Raw genomic sequence first — 23,162 nt, forward strand, 5'->3', positions numbered from 1 at the left:
CTGTCATCTATAACCAGCATAACCACCACATAATGTATTCAGGCTAGTTCAACAAAAGTGCTATTGTGTGTCTCATTCACATTAAACACATACTGCCTAGTAATTCAGTAACATCCAAATGGTTTTTAATGTTCATAAAACTGTTGCCTGTGCTCTTAACCATGAGGAAGTTGTAAGACCACCTATGTGTAAGAGGACTGCATAATTCAGCTTTGTGTCCTAAGGCATGGATGCTGATCTATGCCATTCTCCCTCACAGAACAGCTGCATTGAGAAAAGTCTTTATAAAAGTCTGTCACACTGCAGTCAGTCAACTTTAAGCTGGTTTTTTTCTTTGTCTTTGATTTCCCCTCTTTCTTTGTTCTGCTGGTGCTTCAGCATTATAGGAACCCATCTCTAACATTATCATTGTCTTGGGCTGTAATGCACTGTAGGTTCTGCTACAACATCACTGAACTCAACTACCAAAGAGCGTTATTAGTAAAAACTGACTTCCGAATCCACCATTATTCTTATGCTTGTCTGCCCTGCCAAGAACATTTGACACATCTTTTCTTGCTGTATGGGACTGATTCAGGCCAAAGCGAGATAGGAAAAACAAAATCAGAGTGTGGTAAGCCTTGGTAGATGGTAGTCTACAGCACAGTTTAACTAAAAATTGAATGCCTAGACAGCAATTGTCCATGAAATACCACACAACACTCTGTATTACTGGTTGGTACCAAAGCAAAATTGCATCTGCACAGCAGTCGGTTCCTAAGGAGGATCTTGGAATGCCTTCTGCAGTCACTTATGCGAGAAAAGAAGTTTATGCAACATCAAAAGGATTCAGAGAGATGGAGAAAGCACCAAATGAATGACTCCACGCAAACTGAAGAGCAAAGTCCAGCAGTGAAGAGTCATAAGGGAGGCCAGGACTGAAGGTGAGAAAGAACAAAGATTAAGTCAGAGTTGGGATATATTGAGGAAGATGTAGAGACCAAATCCTGCCTGCGGTTATGCCCATGAAAACCTGAAGAAATCAAAGCGCTGCATTAGTCCAAGATGGGATAATAGATTTGGAAACAGACCAGACACCGTACATATAGATCCATTTCCTGAAAGAAGGGAGATAACCCTCAAACTCAAAGCAGGACTAACAGAAAAAGAGATGCAAGAGATGTGATGAGAAAATATAAAGAACAGAATAAGGCAAGCATGTCCAGGCATCATTGCCAAGCTCAGCAGGTATGTAACAGTATACTTACACTTCATCTGGCTTCAAATTGTTCCTTTTGCAGGCAATAAAATTACTACACAAATCCCAGAGAATAAACTGAGGTAACACCCCATTAAATACAACAGACTTTCAATTCAAGGTAAGAACGTGCCCAGATTAAGCTACCCCTGTACAAGCTGGCCCATGGGTAATATACATCAGTTCTACAGACTTATGTTTGGTTTTTTTTAGAAAAGAAAAGAGAAGAGGAGAAAAGAGAAGAGGAGAAAAGAGAAGAGGAGAAAAGAGAAGAGGAGAAAAGAGAAGAGGAGAAAAGAGAAGAGGAGAAAAGAGAAGAGGAGAAAAGAGAAGAGGAGAAAAGAGAAGAGGAGAAAAGAGAAGAGGAGAAAAGAGAAGAGGAGAAAAGAGAAGAGACCTGAGATGCCTGGAAGTGAATGTCATTAGGAGGAATTTCTACAAGGTGAGAAAGGATATGTTCTTTGAAGCGTGCATAAACAGCACAATATATTCTTCCATAAATATTCTTTCTACAGCTGAATGCATACCCTAAGGGAGAAAGCCAGAAATTTGTTATCTTGTGTGTTTTCTTTCATCAGTAACATAATCTTGCCCCTCACCTCCTTCCCCCTCGGATTAAGCAGTCTTGATTTTATACCTTCAGTATCTGGCTTGGAAACTGGTACCAGAGAGAATGGGTTGATTTGTTGCCCCCATTTCACAAAAGACAAGATCATTTAAAACACTTATTTCCATAGTTTTGCCTTTTCTAAACACTTCACCTGCAGTAGTTATGGGCCCTTTCCAAATTCACTACTCCTCCAGTGATATTCATTGAAAAAAAAAAAAAATTCTCTATAGGAAAAATCTTTGCTGGCAGAGGCACTTAGTCAATTTCAGCTAGTTTTAAGCTGAAAAACAGCTTAGCACAAAGGAAGAGGGCAAGAGAGGGAAAGAAAGGCAAGAGAACATACAGATAAGGGCAATAGCATGAAGTCAGGAGTTTGATTTAGATTGTCATATATTTACTGCCTACTTGAGATACTGAAAAGGGCATGGTTCTCTATAGCCTGTGCTCCCACATCATTTCAATGTACAGATTCATGAAACAGCAAACCAAAATACAAGCAAGACACCTCCAGAAAGTTCCTGCTTCTCCCTTCTCTCCTCTCTGATCCTCTGCTTTACTTTGCACAAACCCTAGTACTTGCCAGACCTCTACCTGAGCTCAGCCAATTCACAAGACACAGAAAACTTTCAGCAAGAAAAAACGTGGGTAGTTTTCTACTATTTTGATGTGTTAGTGAAGCTCACAGTTGGGCAGGGATGCTCTTGGCTGCAGTAAGATCATAGTGAAGCACCTACCACCATGCTGTATACGCTCTAGCTCCAGAGGGCTAGAAGTGCTGTTGAAGTGCGAAGCTGTTGCAGGCTCTCAAAACAAAAACCAGCTCTGCAAAGACACAGTACTATGTAAATACCAACAGTTGCAAAGCTTCTATTACATGGATCTATGTATTCACAGCTCCTGCTAGCTGGGAAGCTAGAGAAGTCAGCTGTGCCGATTTTACATATCAGCCAACACAGAATCAGCTTTAGCCAACCAGAAACCTTTATCACAGCCATGCCTTGCTGTCAGAACAACTTCAAAGACATGCAAACTGAGTTCATGTTTTATTTGCCGTACCAGCATTTCCTTTTAACACAAAAACGCTTGCTGTACCACTTCCATGCTGACCAGCCTTCAAAGCATGGTAGGAAAAGGATACTGTACCTGCATGAAACAAAAATAAAAGTTGGGTTTTTTAAAGAAAAAAAAAAAACACAAAAACCAATAAATCGCCATCTGCCTGGAACAAAACCAGGGAACTGACTTAAGTTTCCACATGCAGAAGCCCTCTGTCTCTGGCTCCCACTAACAGGCTTTTTCACATCATTTGAGATACCAAGATTTATCATTAGAGGGCACTGCTTCTCCCAGTAGGAAATGGGTTCTTTTCCTTATGTGGACAGATCATTTCAGACATCTGGAAAGGCACATTTACCTCATAACTGCGAAGTCCTTAAACTAGGGTGCAGCTGGAATTCCATTTTCACATTTGCTACTTTTTCTGCTCAAAAGCACTTCAAGAACGTATGGAATTTTCAGGTTTGAATCCAAACTTACTGAGGCTAAAAACTCAACCATTTCTGCACTGGCAGTAGGTGAAGATTAACTTCAAGAATAAATACAAATTCTATTCCTATATCCTCTTATTCCTGCTATCCTTATACTACAAAGTCCCTAAAAAGATTTTTAATGGGGTGAGGGAGAAAGTATTCTTACTCACCTTTTGTAGGAAAAAAAATGGGTTGTAAACAGTATTTGACTCTGTATTTACATATGCCAGGGCCACTCATTACTAATGCCAGTAAGCAGGAGAAAAATTACACCCTTCCCTCCTGCATATCAGGTTCATGGCATATGCTTGAAAGCCACATACCTGTATACAACTACATTTCTTCTAAAGGAGCAGGTGCTCTACTTCTGTAGAAAACTTTTAGGAGACCTCAAATCTTTTGAGGACAATGTCAATATTCCCCATAATACATACTTACACAGAAGGAAAACCAGATGTGTACTGCTGTTTCAGGACATATACAACATTCAGGCTAAAAAAGCCACAGTCCTTTCCAGGAAAGGTGTTAGATAAATTTTCCAAAGCATTTCACTCTCCTGGACTCAGCCATCCTGCTGGCTTGCACTTCTAATAAACTTCCTGCATCTCTTCCCCAAGTCCATAGTTTACTTCTCTTCCATAGTTTACTTCTCTTCCTCCAATATTAAAGAAACAAAAACAACTTGGGCAGGAATTTGAAGTGTCATAGAGGAAAAGAAACTTCCTCTGAGAAGAATTTGAATACTAATACAGTTGTTAACATCCATTTTGAAGGGTGAGGGGTTGAAACAGTGTGTTTATAGACCTAAAATTTCAGCTTGGGATTTCTCTGCTAGTGTCTGGGGCTTAAGCAATATTATTTCAAATAAATTTGATGAGGGAATTATCTCTTGACTAACACTGCAACAGATTTAATAAAATTAAAACTGCCCATATGAGATAGAAAGAGAAATCCCATGGTACCATTATTCCAGACTGAAAAGTAGACCCCTTTCTTCAGACAGCTAGGTATTCAGTTAATGTGAATATCATTCCCCTTCTCGATTCAAGGAAGCTAGATGGATATCTAGCAGCCAAGGATTTGGACACAGTCAGAACTCTTCATACATAAGCATTTAGAATTCAAACTTATAAACAAAAACATCAGGCAGACTTCAATGCAGAGACATACTTCTAGGGAAAGTGAGAACACATTCCACCTTCCAGAGCATGAGTGAACAAAGCTACAAACCTGTAAACAGTAATATTTAACATTAGGAGACGAACCATTTCATCAACAGGAAAAGAAAAAGAATAGAATCTTAAAATCCTTTTATATCTTCGAGTAACTTGCCTCAATTCAATAATATATACATCATTAAGATTTAATATCAACAAGTCCAAATTTTTCAGCCACACTGTATGAGCCTAAGCGCAGGGCCAGCTATGGGGCCAGGGTGTATCAGCACCAGAAGCCTGCTGCCAGGCCTGAGCAGGTATGCACATAAGGAATGAATTCCAACAAATTGCTTAAATATTTATACTTCAAATATTCAAGTTAACATATGCATATTAGTAAGTCTGGAAGAGTATCCTGCTTATGTTCTTCTGAATTCCATTTACTTACTTTTCCTAAAGCTTATATAGAACAGCAGCACCTGTGACCAGCTGGAATCTTTTAGAGTTATAAGCAGAAGAATCAAGGTTTTCTGTTTATTAAAACCAGAAAGCTTCTCAACTCTTTAATCAAAGCCTTCCTTTCCACATGCCACAAGCAACCTGCCTAACAAATTAGCAAAATGTACTGATACCTACACTTTCTTGGAGAACCTTGTACTCCCACAATCTCTGAAGTAAGACAACTTTCCTTTTCGTACTGCAAAAATAATTTGTCCCATGTTACTATTATGAACTGCTGGAACCGTCAGCAGGTCCCTTCAGAATCCCACTGTACTGTTTATCATTTTAAAAAGAGATTATGTTCTCTTCCCCTAAAACATTCAAGCTAGGGCAGAAGTTTTGCTACATAGAACAGCTTCTTCAGTGCTTCATGAAGTAATTAACAAAAATGATGGCATTTCACTAGTAAGTTTCCCTTATTAGGATTCAAATAAAATCCGGGTAGTTTAAAATAAATATTGATTTTCAAAGCTACAGAGTTGACTGAACACTGTGGTGTGTCTACAAATTGACACAAACAATAAACCTGTGTTGCATTTGTCCTCCTACAGGGGTCAAACTTAAGTCAGAGATGGAAAATGAGAGAATAGTAGATCATTATCCATCCCCCTCCCAACATAACCTTGAAGCAGAGATCCCATACTAGCTATAGTTCAGTGATATCTGCCATCAGCATCGCACCTCTCTTCTCTAAGGTGTTTATCCAAATTAGAAAACTTTAGAGTAGGAAGCCATGCATTTTCATGTCTCGTATGATTTGTACAGCCACTTTTTCCTCGTTGTCCTCCAGAATTGTGCTTAGAAATATCCTAGTTGCATTTGCTTGTCATTACTTTGGCACTAACATTCAAAAACTTGCATTGCACAGGTCTCCATATGCCAATAATAATAATAATACAAACTTAAACTTCACAAACTCAGATTTTTATATCTTCAGATATACAAACCATAATTGCCTACACATTAAATGATGAAAACCAAAAACCCACAGCGTAAGAATTATAGGTTTATTAATAGAACTGATAAATCAGTTTATATAAATGTTAGTCCTTGTGTTACATAATGGATGTGGATACTTTACCACATACCAAAATGGTACAATACATACAAAATCCAGAGATTTTGCAATAAAGATGGCAAGTTGTGAATATATTTTAAAAAGTTAAAGTTTAAAAAGTTTTAAAAACCCTCAAAACTATGAGCAATGAGGAGGCATAGAAGCAGTAAGATTATTAATGATTCACAAGCAGAAAAATTCTATGGTAGAAGTAGAGGATAGCCCTGAATGTATTACTGACTCTGAAGGATTCAACTGAACTAAAGTGAAAGATTCAAAAAAAACCTAATTTCAGATTCCAAATACATTATCAAACCTGCCTGAGGAAAGAGTAAGTGATCTTTTCCTCTTAAAAGAGCCCAAAGCCCTCAAATCCCCCTAACTTCATATAAATTATTATTCATCATCAGTCCAATTGACCAGTAGCAGAGTAAACAGGGGTTAAGAAACAGAAAAAAAAAGGAGAAATACTACACTACATTGTCCTAAACTGAGTATGATTGACCACCATCCTTCCTAACCTGTGGTGCTGTACATCTTTGTCTTATAATGAACTTATTTCTCCTTTGCTCTTTTTTTTTTCCTCCAGGCTTACACCTATTTTGCTATTCCCAATTCCAACTCTGGACTAGACAGTGTCACATGGCAGCTATTCTCCTGTAGGAGACTTCCCTATATTCCCTCTATTTTTTATACCTTTATCATGTCTTAATTGGCATTTTATTAAATTTCCAAAGCACTGTAAATCTAAATGTGTAGTCTGTGCCAGAGAGCAGATAGAGGATCTGAACCAACCCTGCTGGTATACAGAAAGACCAGGCATTAATTTGGCAATCAAAATAATGATATGTGACCACAAAAATAACTTAAAAACACAGTTGCTTACAGCACTGTGACCTCAGGAAGAGCACCAGTGTCCTTCACAGAGGACCTACACTCCAGGTATAAAATTCACAAGGCTACAGTTTGGCTCCATACTCAGCAAGCAGAAGGGAAGACACATGACAAAAATCTAGCAGGGGAAAAGAAAACCAAGTATGATTGGTAATTGGCAATTGGTATGATACAAAAGGTTCTTACAGGAAAAGAAAACAAATATGGTGGTGGGAAATTAGAGAGGACAAAGGAAGATTAGGATGGCAAAAAAGGGCTGATGGAGAGAGACTCACAATAAATTTAAAGTTACTCAAGTTTAGGAACAAAGTTGACAGGAAGGGCCCTGATAACAATTAGGTATAATCAAAGATCTCTGAAGTCTTCATCAGTATAATAACTACTTCCTTCAGCTTTTACAGAGGGAGACATGCTTAGGATGGAGAGGGGGAAAGGACACATTATTTCCTTTCAAAGGTTAACATGGAGTTGCTAAAATCTCTCAGACAAGACAGCAATGCTAGTAGTAGCTTCTTCATGAAAATACAGTTAAAATTGAATCAGAATGGATTCAGTATTGAATAATTTTAATGAAGCAAGTGTCAAACATGCACATCAAGTTCTTAAAAACAAAGGAACTCCAAAGTTTAATTACAAAAACATTGTACAGAAAACATGGCATCTCAACAATTCCAAACGCATTAATCCAGCAAATGGATTGTTTTCATATATTTCTCTTAACATTTCTCTAAGTGACAACAGCATTTTATCCTACTCTTGTCCTTGACACCCACTTCATTTTTTAATATTTTTTTAATCAGCCAACACTGAAAAATGTAAACTGAAGTGACACTCAGAAAACATTGGAAAGCCAAAATCCATTTTTATAGGGTTAATCAGTGTAAATAAGAAGCTTCTTAACGAGACAAAACATCATCTGTCACATCATTGGTGAGCAAGAACTTCAGTCTTTCCCCAGAAGCTTTAAGATGAGTATACCACTTGCCCTCCTTCCTTGTGGGGAAAAATCAAGAGATTTGTCAGTCCCCAGCTAACGAAGTCACCTTAAATTTCCTATCCCATAGCACTTGCATACTACTCAACAGAATGATGTATTAGCAGTATGCCACGAGTCGATAGCTGCGCTGGATTTATGTAAGCAGGGGCAGCCTGCAGCCACCCATACTTCATTTACAGTATGTGTCTGTCACAGCCTGGAATTGCATCCTACTATCATATTACATAACAATTTCTGGAGTGTTTATGGGATACAACTTCAGGTATTAGGTAAGACGCCACAGACCAAAATTCAGAATTCTGCAAATCAACTTTTGGCTATGCAGTGCATTTTGGCCACTTCAATAAAAGTCAAATATTACCAATTCTAAAAAACAAGATACACACAGAAGATGAAGGTACTGGTGTTTCTTCTCAAGACATTATTAACCTGTAGGATTTTTTCCCCACACAACATCTGATAGAATCCACTAAAAAGTTCGTGCCAACATCAGCTGGTCTCATCCATGCTAAGGAAAATGGAGATCAATGCAGTAAGTTGAGGTTCCTTTTTGTGAAGTCTTGAAGATGAGACTGACGACAAGAGAAAAGAGTTTCCTCCCTGAAGGAAGACTTGAATTTACATGGAAATCCTTGCTGCTTGGCTACAGCAATAAGCCCATGAGTAAGCAGAGACCTGACATACAAGGTGTTGACCTAGAGATGGCTTCAGGCAAGCATGAAGTCCATGTGTACAGCGTGGGAAAAGAAGAAACTGCTTTTTAATCTTTTAATAGCTGTGTTACAGACACATTAAAGTGATGCTTGACTGCAATGCACTCCAGTAATGAAAGCAATCTCCAATTCATAACAGGGATTTCTTATGGAGGAGCAAACAGATTGTCATGTGGAAGAAAGAGCATTTCAACCACTGCCATAAAGCCCAGAGATGCCCAACAAGTGCTCAGCCAAAGTCTGAATTAACAATTTGACAGGAACCAAAGGGCAGCAAATGATTTGCATAAGTTAGTGCAGACAGTAGGTGCCTTCATCTTTGACAGGAGGTGCAGAGTAGCTCAGCAAGATTAGACTTGAGCATGCAGAGTTCTACTTGATGTAAGTGAAAGGCCACTTAGGTCACAGTGGAACATAATATGCTGAATGCTCTAGGCTCCACAGGCTGTACTTTAACTGTACAAAAGGTGAAAGCACTTACATATTGTAATGTAGAATTCTGTGGGCTGCTATGTGGACCGAGCTGCTAATAACCTTCTCTGCTCTAACAATTCATGCAAAAATACATGTGCTGCTGCCAGGCATATTGCTTCCCAGCACTGTGATTTCAGGAGGGCAGAAAAAAAAAAAATGCAATCCCCCTGCTCATTTCTCTTTTTATAGACTACCACTCTCACCATGAGACCATTCTCTCAAAAACAAGGCAGGAACATTAAATTAGACTGAGCAACATAACAGAGGAAGGGCAAGCTTTGTATTTTTAGTCTAAAATAGAGATTCCTATTTTCCCTGCTAACTGAGGACAACTAACATTTCACTTTCCATCTTGATTACCACTAACCTTTGCAGTAGTAAGATGCTCCAAACATTTTCAAGAGATAACAGGAGACCTTCACAGAAGAACAAGTGCAAGAGAGGTACTCGAAGAGAGAGGGGAGAGAGGAAGTCTGTCTCATAGCAGAATCAAGTCACAAAGCACCAACCATAGCCAGTCTCTGGCAGGGAGCAAACTCATATTGTAGAAGTTGCAAGCTAACACAGAAAACGGGATTCTGCTTCAGAAAAGCTTATATAAACACAGCAGGTAGGGTAGGACATGACAGTGCACCAAGGAAGACTGCCTGTTATAGCAAAGAACACAAGCGCTGCTCCATACTGCAAGTATCAGATACCATGATTAAAAGAAGAAAACTAAAGTGGAGGAAGCTAATCCCACAAGATAAACATGAAAACAAAATAAGAGACACTAGAAGACAGCAGGCAATATAATACAAAGTTATTACTACAGCACATAGGCTGATTTCATTTCACAAACTGTGAGATTCCATCTCCATAGTCAGGCAGTCCACAGAACGAATGCACCCTCACACCCAGCAAAATTAATAAGAAACTAAAGATTGCACAAAAGTTGCATGCTCTTAAATGTTTACACAGAGGACAGTTCCAAATGTTTAGTGGGTGGTGTCCACAGCTTCTTAAGACCTTTTAATGCATTGATCTGTTTGTCTCACTGACAAACCACAAAGGCAAGGACCAGGACAAACCTGCAATTCTGTTTCCCACCCCTAGTTTTTCCCTCATGGCTTCTTATTCCACACTGGCCAAAAAAAAATTTGTAAAGCATCCCTTGGTCACGAGACCTGCAGACGAAACAGAAAAATAAGTGTTAGAAGACTACAATCTGCCAGGATTAAATAGGCACCATGACATTATTTTTTGGAAAACACAATATTAAGTATAACAAAGAAGCCTACAGAGACAGAACTGTAACTTAATTCCTGTTTCCATCCAAAGAACAGAGTGCTAAATAATGAAAAACTTCCTCTTCTCCCCCATATACTGTTTGCACAAAGAAGTTCTCTTCACCATGCAGTACACAAAACCAAAAGTATTCATTAGTATAGTCAAAAAGTCACTAAATACAACATAATAAGCCACCAAAAACCACCCCGGTTCTATGAAGTACGGCGGTCTTCAACAGTATCACAATAAACAGATTTTCCTATAATATTGATTTGTACTGTGTCTCAACCTCAAACAGACCACTTGGTTGATAGAGATTACATTTAGGAGAATTAATACACTCCATATGCATGTAAACAAAGGGACAATGATGATGACAGTTTGCTCATACAGTTTATCAGATGCCAGCTCAACCTTTCCATCCAAAGCTTCCCTCTTTTCTATGGAAGCTCTACTTTTTTCTAGGTTTGCATCCAATAAAGCTCAACCTTGTCCCTTCTAAGATTTTGTCACAAAATACAATCATTGCCAAATGAACATCAGTGTAATTAACAGCCCTATGAATTACTTCATCATTATATCCAGGTACATGTATGTATTTATATAATGAAACTAGGTGATTATTAATCACATTTTAAATTGCCTCACACTGTTTTGCTGCTGAAAAGAGGAAAGGTGTTGGTGGGACGGGCAAGAAGGGAATGGAGTTCTATTTTTCAACTCTAAAGTGGAAGGAAGAATTCTAAAGCAAGAATTATTTTTTCCAAACCAGTTACAGTTCAATCCAGTGTATCAAAGAGAAAAATAACACAGAAAAGATCAGGAAATAAGAATCCTTCTGACATGAGATGCAAAGTCTAGATTTTAGTAGCCTTAAGATATAATTTTTCTGGCAAGGTGCTTAAAGGACAAACATCTGTTTCAGGGCCTGGTATGCCCTTCTAATAACTGATTGATGAGAAATTGCTTTCCCTCTTACACATTCCATAACCCCTCCCCATCCTCAATTCTTTTTCTGAGCTTAAGAGTGCTAATTGAAAACAGTATACGAAAATGAGGAGGTTGATGAGCTACCGAAAAATCCCAGACCTGGATCGACAAGCTGTTCCCTTCATAAATAGCAGCAGTAAAGGCACTTCTTTATTCTGCTGGGAGCTCAGTCATCTCTTAGAACTATAGTCCGTTCCATCTGGCTACCCTCTGGAAGGACAATGATCTTTTAGCTTAAGCCACACTATAATGGGGAACATGTAATTAACTGTTCTACAGAATATCACAAAAGGTCAGAATCAGAAAGGATGAAAAGCTGTCTTCGTATTTGCAGATGGCACAACAGCAGCTTTATTTGCATTTCTAAACACTATTCAAGACTGTACAGTAGATCTCTATATAATAAATGCCTAAAGAATGCAGGTATGCACATAGTTAAAACAGAAGTAGGCAAACTGCGAATGGCTCTCTAGTGCTGTGTGTCACAGGGAAAGTGTGGGAATAAATGGCGTGGGAAATGCAAAGCAGCCCAGTAATGCAGAAAGATTGATATCTGTTGATTTGTTTTTCTACTCAGTTCCCTATTACAGTTTTCTAGGCTGTTAAACAGAGACAAAAATACATGAGCTAACTAATAATCTATGCATAAGCCACATAATCATTAAAGTCTCAGCAAATGCTACGTATAGCCTGAACCACACATCAGCGCTTCATTTACATGTAAACCTTCATAACCAGAAGAGCCTGACTCCACATGCTAGAGAGTGGGTAGTTGTAGGGTATTTTCAGTTTATAACAAAGATGAGTTCACCTGTAACATCTTGAGACAAATAAAATGTCTCTGTGACCATCAGATTCTACATTTAATGCAGAACTTTTCACGTTTACTTCACTCAAGAAAGGAACATTCTAAATTAGTCACCCTGTCCTTAAAAGGTAATACCTGTTCTTCTTTTTTTACAGCACTGTCAGTATTCTTATTCACATTATACAAATACAATGACTAATAGCACAAACAGCTAGTTATGTCTTTATATAAAACATGTTGTAACTAAGGGGAATTTCAGAATCCTTTAATGCCGTTGGATATTTTCAACCCCATTTGGCTTGCATTAAGTCAACCTGCTCTTGTGGCTTTGAGGAAGAAAACTTTTTGATTGTACCATACAGTGATCAGCACAAGAATCAGTATCAAAACAAGTGCCAGAGGTACAGGGCAGATGCCAAACAAAAGCAGCCCAAGAGCAAGCACTTACCCAGTCACTAGCGTTCAAGCCTGTTCACCACATCTCGGACTGTGGCTATGAGGTTCTCGTTCTCCTGTGGGTTAGCAATAATAATACTGTGCAGCCTATTCATGTAGGAATCAATAGTTTCCATTGTGGGTGTTTCCCCGCTACCTAGAGTTGACACAGTAAAATGAGCCACAGAATATTTAGATGACTGCAACAATTCCAAAAAGTTAAGACTATGATAAGGGCAATTTGTGCCAACGTGCAAACTGCTACAGGAGGTGAATTTGCCGTGCACCACCTCTTCTGACAGATTCTGTAAAACAATGTCCTCCTAACTCCAAAGTGAGTAGTTCCAAGGGTATCAGGACTAATGAAGCATGGTTTCTTTGATTTGGGTCTCATAGTTGATTATAACAAACTCTTTCAGCTGGCCATTCATAGTATCTAAGTGGATTTCCTGGCAATTGACAATACAGATGCAGCCTTTTTTTTAATCAAGGAACTTGCAGGTCCTGTCTTTTCTATTTAGTAACATTTTCACAAAATAAGTGAAGGAAAACAAGGATTGAATATGTGCCTCACTGTAATAGGAAAAGAAGAGTAAGAAAAAAAAAAAAAAAAGTCATGTTGAAATAAAGCACTGACACTGAAGTTTCCCCTTCATGCCTTTTAAGATTTCAGTATCTAATACAATAAAAGCTCTGAAACAGCCAAGACCACAGAACTACAACAGCAGGCCACGTGTTGCAAATTCACAACATCAAATAAACATTAGAAGCTAAATTTAACATGTCAGACAGTCTTAAGGAAAAAAGTCTTACCTGGCAGTGGGACTCCAGCAAAGCTGGTTGTGAGTGCTTGGCGTAAGGTCTCTAGATGCTGTTGCAGCACTGTGTTGCGGCTACGTTCCTGTATCACATCCACCTCCAGCTTCTCCACCGCAGTACGCATACTCTCAACGTGTTTTTGCAAAGCAGCATTCCTCTCCTCAAACTCCATGTTGGATTTACGCAGCTGCCGCAGCTCAGCTTCACGTGCTGTGAATACCAACCCATTCCCATGTAGTCAAAAAACTATAAAAACCATCTATGATTGGTAGGCAATGAAGCAGAATGTTCTAGAGTGCTCAACTGGTGATTACAAATGCTGCAGTTTTGATTTATAGATGAAAAAGCAAAATATCACAGAGTTCCAATAGTACCTACAGTAGTACTTCGACTTACTTCCTAGACAGATAGACAAATTAGAAGACATTCAAAGCATCAGAAAGGAAGTGAACAGGGGTATTGATAAGGGAGGCAGACTGCAATAATTATTTTGAATGCACTAAATATGATATAGCTTAGCAGCAGTGGTAAGAGTAATAAGAGGCCTATAGACAAGATACCAGTTAGAAAAATACATTTCTATGGATCATCAGAAAAAGTATCTGAATCTGAAACCTGTTCAGTCAAGAAAGTCTCCAGGAAGTCTGGCAAAAAATCCTAATCTTGGGACATGCAGCTACAAAGAACAAATAGCGTAACAGAAAATGTGTCAGCGGAATCTTCTACATATCTGGGGCAGGAAAGTGGGGGGCGGGGGAAGTAATATTGCTAACTAGCCTGAATCACCATCATGCTGTATCTTAGATATTTCTTAATCCTGCAGAACAGCAGGATCGAGATCAGAATGGCTGGAATAACAGCAAGTGGAGCTTAAACGTCAGAAACATTCCCCAAAAATAAGTTTTGAAAGACAAAGCCAGGAAAAACTGCTGTTGCAGCCATTGTTCTGATATAGTGGTAAGGTAAAATTAGAAACACTGATCGACTACACCCAAGTCATTACTCGAGCTGAGATGGGAGAGTGCAAGAACTCTTCAGCTGGACAGCACCTGGCAAAACCCTTGGAAAAGCAAAGAGGAGGCCCTGCAAAAGTTCAACTTACCTTTACTATGATTCAAGAACTCCTCTGTGAAGATCGGAATATCAAAAACAGATCTCTCCTTTGTATCTGCTTCCTTCTACAAAGGAAAAAATAGCACATAGCTAAATACTGTTAGTTTTCAGGAATTCATGAAATTGTTTTGATCAAGAAAATAGAAAGAGAAGGGAGACCAAGAACTAAGGCAGATAAAGAGCTGTCTGGATGGAAGAAGCTTCCATCTCCTGCCAAGAAAGGCCAATGGGTAGATCTCAGTTTCTGAAGATATAGGTTTAATAAAGGCCAAATACCATTATCAAGAAATATCATATACTAAAATATACCCTTTTACCCTAATAACATTACACATCAGAATCATTCAGTTCCAAAACTATCTGAATCCATTAATATTTTCCACTGGAAAGCATTTCACTGACACATTCTGAAACAGTGTATATAGGAATATCAACAAACATGAGATAAAAATAAGCAGTAAGTTTCATAGTTCTTTGTCTTTCACTACCAAAGCCAAGGAGAAAATAGCCAGGGGAAAGAACAGCTAACAGAAGAATAAGCGACTTTTCCAGAGTGTACCAGTCCTGGGAGCTGCACAGTGCTTCAAGCAAGCCACATCTTTTTTTTTTTAAATATTTACATGGACATCGTCACTATTGAAAAGAAAGTGTACAAACATGATTTGTAATAGTCCATGGGGAAAACCTGCTTGGAGAGTACGTACATCTTGGAAGGATAAAGGTGAATGTGTACAGGCATATTTTGCTTTCAGAAGGCAGTCATTGACACTGCCTACAGCAGGTATGCATTAATGCGAGGGCTTCAGGGAACTGGTGTGTTGTCTCCTGCATACTGCTGCTTACCACAAAAAAATAAAACACTGCAAATTTTTTTCACTTTAAGACACAAGAGAAGTTTGCCATCTTAAGATAAAGCCTGTAGTGAAGGGTTTGCCTGTCAACTTTCAGATTTCTTCACTTAATTTCTGATAAAGTTGGTGAATTCAACTATGTGAACTTGAGGCTATTAAAAAAAAAAAAAAATCTAAGAGAGCATTTCAGGTGCAGAAGATTTGATGCCAATTTATTGCTTGTGACTATAATAGGCTTTCTTTAGAAAAAAACCAAAAAAACTGCAACTTTTAAAGCAGCAAATACTATATAACTTAGTCAAAAAAACATGAAAAACCTTAATTTGACTTAAAGAAAATAACTACCATAATATACTTCAGTCACTATTTCTGCATGTCAAAAGGAATGGGAATTAACGCTTGCTTTAAAGCCTGCATTGTTATTGACAAAGCCAATGTAAATTTGGTTTGATAAACTGCAGCAACTACAATCAACCTGTTACTTAATATAGAAACAAAATTAAGCATGGGAGAATCTCTGTGGAGAATAAAAGCTTTTCAAACCTCTCAGACACCTTAGTTGATAGTGTACCATAAATTCATCCTCAAAAATTATGTAGTGTCAAACACGATTTGCTACTCAGCAGAAAACCTAAATGTTTAACAGCTGAAAAGGTAATTCTGGCACCTGAGCTCAGTATCATATTGGTGTCTGCCACAGAGGGGCTGGATGGGGTGAGCTGAATGCCATTTGGCAGTCAACCAAGATAGACGAGACTAAATAGAGCTTCAGATACCCTGTCTTTACCTCAGGAGACTGTCAACTGATTGTTTTTAAAGTAAAAGATAAGCTGAGTTTTACTGTCTGGTAGAATTACAGCTGGGAAGCTCTGTATTTGCTGAGTCAGAAACCCAAAGCTCACTTGGCCTGAATCAACTGAAGATGCACTAGAAACAGGCAGGACTAGAGGGAGAGGGGAAAAAACCTTCTCAGCTCTATGAGAAACAGAAGGATGTTGCTAGGGGTTGATGATCACATGTGCTCTTCACTGAAGTTCTGATACTTGCTACTACAGGGAAAAAGTTTCAAGAAGATGTATTTAGAAATAAGAAGTCATGTACAGAAGTTTGCATGTGCATTCAGCTTGTCTGAATGCTTTCTAGATGGCTAGGAATTAATTTCACCCCAAAATCTAGGATTGCCATATTAACATGCACTAAGAAATGTTGGCAGTTATGAAGCTTGATTAAAACACTTGTAGGACACCCATCTTGGATGGGTGTCCTACGTTCATGCTTACTATTGCTTCCTGCATGTGAAGAGGCATTGGCTTGGATCATCACTAGCTCCTAGAGAACAGATGGTGGAGGAGAGGGTACTGTGAAGAGGACAGGGTATTCTATTGGCAGCCCTAGGATACAGGTTCTTCAAGTAAAACCAGAAAAATATTAAAGCAACTAGATGAATGTTCAGCTTCTGAAATGCAACCAAGAAACTCCACTAAACAGAATAGTGATAATGAAAACCATCAGCACTCTTCTGTTGCATTACCCAGCATGTAAAAGATCCTCTCGAGAGCTCTGAAGTACTTAAGCTACTCTGAGGTTCACTCAGGATTAAAATCATAAGGTTTTACTGAAAAGGCCCCGTCTGTTCAGGTTGCATATTATTTTGTCACCCCTCAAATCAAAAGAGAACCAAAATTATTGTTTCTATTATTTGCCTTAAGTAAGATTGAGATGCTTACAGAGTGTCAACAAATAATACCATTCTCACCTGGTTATTAAAACCGAGCTTGATTGTTGGAGGTTCCAGAACAAATCAGACTTGAAGTTCTTAGAGACATGGCGAAGCATGGTAAAGAGAAAGCTGAGATTTTGGGGGAGTTTAAGCTCATCCTTCTTTGTATGGTCAGGTGCAGACAATGTAAGGAACAGATACAATCAATACACTACTTCATACAAAACTATTCTCAGAGCAGATGGTGATCTTCTCGTGTGTTCCTACTATGGGAGCCATTTCCCTATCTTCAGTAGCTGTAGATACTACCAGGCAATGCCTAATCTCCTTGATGTGCATATGAATCTTTGCCAGTAAGATGCTGTGTAACTGACTGCATGGAGCTATACCTACTCTGAATCAAACAGCTTGAGGAAAGAAGCAATAACAGAACAATGGAGAACAATTAACAACGGTTTGGTCACTCCTGATGACAATTAATAGTCCTAGTGTACACTGCTATATGTCATATTTATAAAACCTGGATTTGGAGGAAGAAAAATGTTCTATTTCAGGCCCATAGCTCACTGAGACAGTGTCTCCATGTTTTCATGGCTACATCTGCCTATTAAAAGTTTCCTCTCACCTTCCCAAGCCTCATACTTTTTTTAATTATAATTAGTATTTGAATTGTTCATTGCAATACTTCTTAGAGGTCATCTCTATATACAATATTTAAAATTAGTTCAACACTGACTCACAGAAACTAAATCATGAACACTTAAGTGAACTGAGGGAAGAAGGAAAGGCTTCCTTGACCTTATGTTCTTACATTCTCTGAAGAAATAATCAGATCACACCTACTGATCACAAACACAATAATAATAATAGTCAATGTCAAATGGTCAATAATAATAGTCAATAGTCAATAAGAGAAAGCAGCAAGACTTGAATACATACTGCTAAAACCAATCCAAATATTTTCTGCTTGTTCCTTACCTGTTGTCCTGGATTATAATACTTGTCTGCCTTTCAGAAAAGATGTGAAAGCATATCAGGTGAAAAGCATGTGGAATTTTAGAATATAAAGTTGAAAAATGCTAAGCAAAGGTGCAGACCTTCAGAAGAGGATGCCTGCCTGCCTACCATATTGCTAGCTCAACTATGTAATAACTATTTGATGAAGCCTAAAAGTCCCGCAGGGTATGGAGGACTCCTTTTTAACTACATTTATGATAGGAGATTTCAGCAATGATAGCTTCAGTTAGTAGGATGAGAGGCAAGACTCAATTTGTAGTTTATTATCGGTATAATTTAAAGGTTATATAAATGCTAGAGTCAACGTAGAACTTGAAGCCTTCAGTAATCTTTTTGTACAATTAAAGGCAAACTTAGATTCAGTGACTATAGAATCAGGAAACCTGGGGACCATGTACTTCTAAAGACTAAACTTACTGCAAGGACTTTCTTTGAGAGTTAATAAACAGACATATCAAAAACATACTACCAAAGCATTTTCCTGGAAGTGAAACTTATTTTCCTTAAAGTAGACATGACTAGTAGTTGCCTCTCAGCAGTGCACATTCTTGTCACTATTGTAATGAACACATTAAAAAGCAACTTGATTGCTTTCCCAAGGCAAAAAGCCTCACAAAGAAAAACAGATCTTTCAGAAAGGCCTAGTGCTTACAAGTGAAGAGGTTGTGTATAAACAAGGTTTCTCATTGCTTTTTGTTTGCAATTTATTGGTAACCATGACAGAAGCTCTGTGGCCCTAGGTGATACAGCTGGAGAGAGAAAGTTTCAACACTTCAAGGGGACAGATACCATAGTCAGCCAGGATGCACAAGATGTGTGATACGTCTCATCAACTAAAGCATAGGCATCTTATCTCCAGACATTATTACTCCTTTCCAATATTTATATATATGAAGGGGGAATGGGGGTAAGAGGCCAGAGACCTCCCAACGATTTGGCTGCTTTCTCCATTTTCTTCTCAAGGAAGCCACAAGCATTCATGTTGCTGCAGAAAATCACTACCTCAAAACAGCAACCTAAAAGGTGCAAATTGGGAAGGTTTATCTACGTCTCAAGCTATTTGTAAGTTTTACTTTGATGTTTACTTACCTAATAATAATTAAAATTCTCTGCTTTGAAAAATTTCAAAGTAAAAATTCTGCAAGTTGAGCCTCTAACACACCAGATACTTAAAGGCTGAATTGAATTATACTGACTTGCACCCATTGATCTATTTAGCATTACAAAACAGATCTATGTTTTAAGTGCACCCTACACTCCCACTTTATCTTAGATCATTTGTACCTGCCCAAGACTTAGTAAATTTATTTTTCATCATACTAATGTGAGCATAAGAGTACTCAGTTGTTTCTAACTGATCAAAAACTGCATAGAAGGAGGAAGAATTCGTACATTCAACCTTTGATCAGAGTCTTCAACTGGCACAAACTGGTTTTTATTGACTTCACTAGAAACTTTCTTCATCTGAGTATCTACCCCACTGATGTAAGGGTACAATGAAGAGGTTTACCTCATGATCATGGGCTGCCTGTCTTGCTCCATCTGAAAAAGAAAAAACAATCAAGAAACACCCAAAATACTAAAGATTTCAGGAAATAAGAACCAAAGTAATAAAGCATTTACACAACCATAATTTCACAACAGTTAGACAGAAAACTTGTGCAACTTTCCTAAGTCACACAGAAGGTGTGTCTAACTTTGGTGCTTTTAATGCACCCTCCAATACAATGTAGATACAGTTAAATTTATATAAATCAAATCACTTCACACACAGCTAATGCAAATGCCATAGAAAAAGCATATTCACTTTTTAACAAGCCTTTAAATCAAAGGCTTTAAATGAGTGTCAGGCTACACGACTAGCTGGGAACCTTCTCTTCTAGCTAGGCACGTATTTTTGTCCCATTCAATACCTTGTCTGTGTGATTTGCCTTTTTGTCTGTCCTGTGCTTTCCTGCTAAAGACTTTGTAGGCTTCAGTCTTCTGATACTGCTCCAGCTCCCGCATATAACGCTCCTTATCTCTATCTGCTTCATCAAGGTATCGCTGAAACAAAAAAGTCCAAGAGTTTCAGGGAGTTTCCTCCCCTTCAGGAGGAAGGGAAGAAAAACAACTTGTCAGATGAAGTGCTGATCCATTTCACCTATGCAAACAGGAAAGGAGTGAAGAAACAATGAGAATGTATGAGAGATGTAAAGACATAAGATTTCTGGATAAAATTACTGTATTCTAGTGTCCCTTTTTATCTCTCTTTTTTTTTTTTAATAAATTCTAATCACTATTCTGTTAACTCTTTTTCGTTAGACCTAGAGGTAACCTGCTACTAAGCTACTCAACTGAATACTACCTCCACACTATAGACCAAATAATTAAGAATTGCCTTTCTATGGCCAGGATTAAATGCTGCCAAACAAAAATACTTTAGCAGGTCATGCTTTAAGGTTCAAACCTGTAACAGTAGGGTCCCAATACACTCTAGTTTTCACGCCCCACAGACAAAAACACTATCATTCTACAATACACTTTGCAAATCCGAGAGGTGAACAAAACATCATAGCTTTTGGAAAATAGTGTCATAAAGATAAAAAAGCCTAGGTTATATCAATTTAAGCCAACTGTATTTAGGTTAAAAAATCTTTTTCTAGCCTGAAGATATTTCACACATCTGCATAACGGAATGAGCTTAACTGTAGAAATCTTTAAGGGAACTGATGAACTGAAAACCATTGAAGCAGTGGTCATAAGACTTACTAATGGGACCCTTTCAAGAAAAAAAAGTTGCCTTGCCAATTTTTTCTCCCCAATGAGTTTAAAATTCACTGGAAGTAAGTATGAAATCAGAGTGAACCTCAGTCACCTGATATGCCTTTTATTTTCATTAAATTATCATAAAAATACACCTAATGGTTATAAATTCCATGTATTTGCAACACTGTTTTGACTCTGCTGAGGACCCTGTTAAATGTTCTGGATTGGGGTGCAAATTTGGTGATGCTGGGTTTGCATTGCTTTTAGACACTGTATCCTTCCATAAGACATTAATTCCTCTTTTCTGTCTCCAGCAATGTGCTGCTGAAAGAGTGCAGTAACGGAGTTAAAAACAAACACAAGTCACACTTGGATGAAATGCTATGGCTCCACCAGAGTTCATTATTTGAACTCTGGAGGATCTGTGCCCCTTATTTTGAAATATATTCCTATACACAACTTACATCAAAAGCCTATGTTAACCTCCTCACTAAACAACAATATTCTCATTTAACAGTAACCATAATCCAACAAGGAAAAGGGAGTTTAATGATACCCGTTTCTCCTCAGGAGGCAGTTTACTCCATTCATTGCCCAGCATCCTGGTGATCTCTGGGAAAGGGACTTCAGGCCTCTTCGCTCGAAGCTGCTCCCTACGCTCATTCATGAATCGCACATAACCTGTGAGGGGGGATTTGGGGGCATTGGTGTCCCTAAGGGGTTTCTTCCTCTTTCTCCCTTTGGCCCAGCCTCCTCGTTTAGTTCTTTGCTGCTGCAAAATGAAAATGGAAGAAAATTCAGATTGAAGGAAAAGAATTATCACCTCTGGAAGGAATAAATAATAAGTCTTAAACACTTTCATCAGGAGCATGTTGCTGCAATACATCCTCTCCAGGCATGTAAGTTTCAAACCTGACTTCAGAGCAATCTTGACCTTCTTCTAAAAAAAAAAAAAAAAAAAAAAAAAAAAAAAAAAAAAAAAAAAAAAAAAAAAATTAAAAAAAAATCAAAGAGGTCTCACTGAGAAAAGTTGTTTGCAGTACCTCCTGGTCCACAGGGACAATAAAATAACATCTGCATCAACTTCTGATTGTAAAACCACGAGGACTGATAACCCATGAAATTATCATCCTAGCTAATGCAACTGCTAATTATTTTTGTTTTCTTTTTTGGTTAGTTTGTTTTAAACTCTCACCCTCATATACCCTCCTCCAAAGTCATTAGCCTCAATATCATGTATGGAGAGATTCTGTGTATTAGTTAATTATTGTTAATTAATTATTTTGCCCCTTCCAAATCTTTCAGCTTCATGCATCATGTGCCCAAAATGTAGGTGAAAGGATGGTATACAGGCTTTTCTAGTCTAATCTATTCTACAGGCTTTCTTTCCCAACAGAGAGATGAACAAAATCCAAAGGAGGGAACATTGCAAGGTTTGCCTGTGGCACAGTAAGGTCACAGGAAAGACATAATTACCACTCACCCTCTCGGCTTCATACTACTACTACAGCAATCTCTGGACAACACTATTTTCTTATGTTATATACATACAACTATTTTGGTACTTCTAATATCTCCCCTAATCAACAAGTTCCTGCCATCATGTTGGTTTCCATTTCCTTTCTGGAATTTTACTACTTCTTTAAACAAGGATCTCACAGCTGAAGACAAACTACAAGGAGGAATTCCAAATGCATGTATCAAAAAAACCAAAACCATTTTCTTGTCAAGCTTCAGTTCCTTCATGATTTAGCCCCCAAAAATCAGTGCAGGACGGTAAACAATGTATAGTCTAAAGTAATAAGTGTAATGCTTTCAAAGACATCAGTTACGCCCAGAAGAGTTACAACGGCCTCACTTTCCTGACTCACAAGAGATAAAGTTGTGGCAGTGGAACATTCAGTCTTCAGAAAAAGACTGAATGCAGTACCAGTCTGTGGATCCTGCTGGCTAAGCTAGAAACACATGTGCTGTTCTCTGCACATTATCACTGCCAGCTTTCCTAAGCTTCCTGTGTGTAGTTGTGCAATACAGGAGAAAACTAGAATCAAAAGATGAAAATGGCAAACGGATGAAAGTTTGTGATCCTATCAAAAAAAATCTCAGTAGGTAGCACAAACCATAATGACAGAACTCCATGGTTTTGCTTCATTGAGAAGTCACTATTATTTCATCTCACCTCCTCCTCAGGCTTCTGCTCGGTGTTTTCAGCAGTATTAGAGG

The 23,162-nt window shown here is 38.2% G+C and overlaps 1 protein-coding gene across 1 annotated transcript in view; it reads right to left on the reverse strand.

The window, feature by feature from the left end:
* Positions 1-12,682: 12,682 nt before the first annotated feature.
* HMG20A (high mobility group 20A) overlaps positions 12,683-23,162 on the reverse strand; it is a 12,747-nt gene continuing 2,267 nt past the window's right edge. Inside the window, 7 exon segments of the mRNA XM_029084420.1 lie at positions 12,683-12,828; positions 13,485-13,700; positions 14,593-14,668; positions 19,702-19,733; positions 20,105-20,237; positions 21,496-21,711; positions 23,119-23,162. The exon segment at positions 23,119-23,162 is cut by the window's right edge and continues 38 nt beyond it. Of these exon segments, the coding sequence (XP_028940253.1) occupies positions 12,692-12,828; positions 13,485-13,700; positions 14,593-14,668; positions 19,702-19,733; positions 20,105-20,237; positions 21,496-21,711; positions 23,119-23,162 (854 nt within the window). The 3' untranslated portion in view covers positions 12,683-12,691.

Source organism: Antrostomus carolinensis, unplaced genomic scaffold, assembly GCF_000700745.2.
Source record: "Antrostomus carolinensis isolate BGI_N321 unplaced genomic scaffold, ASM70074v2 scaffold32713, whole genome shotgun sequence".
NCBI lineage: Eukaryota > Metazoa > Chordata > Aves > Caprimulgiformes > Caprimulgidae > Antrostomus > Antrostomus carolinensis.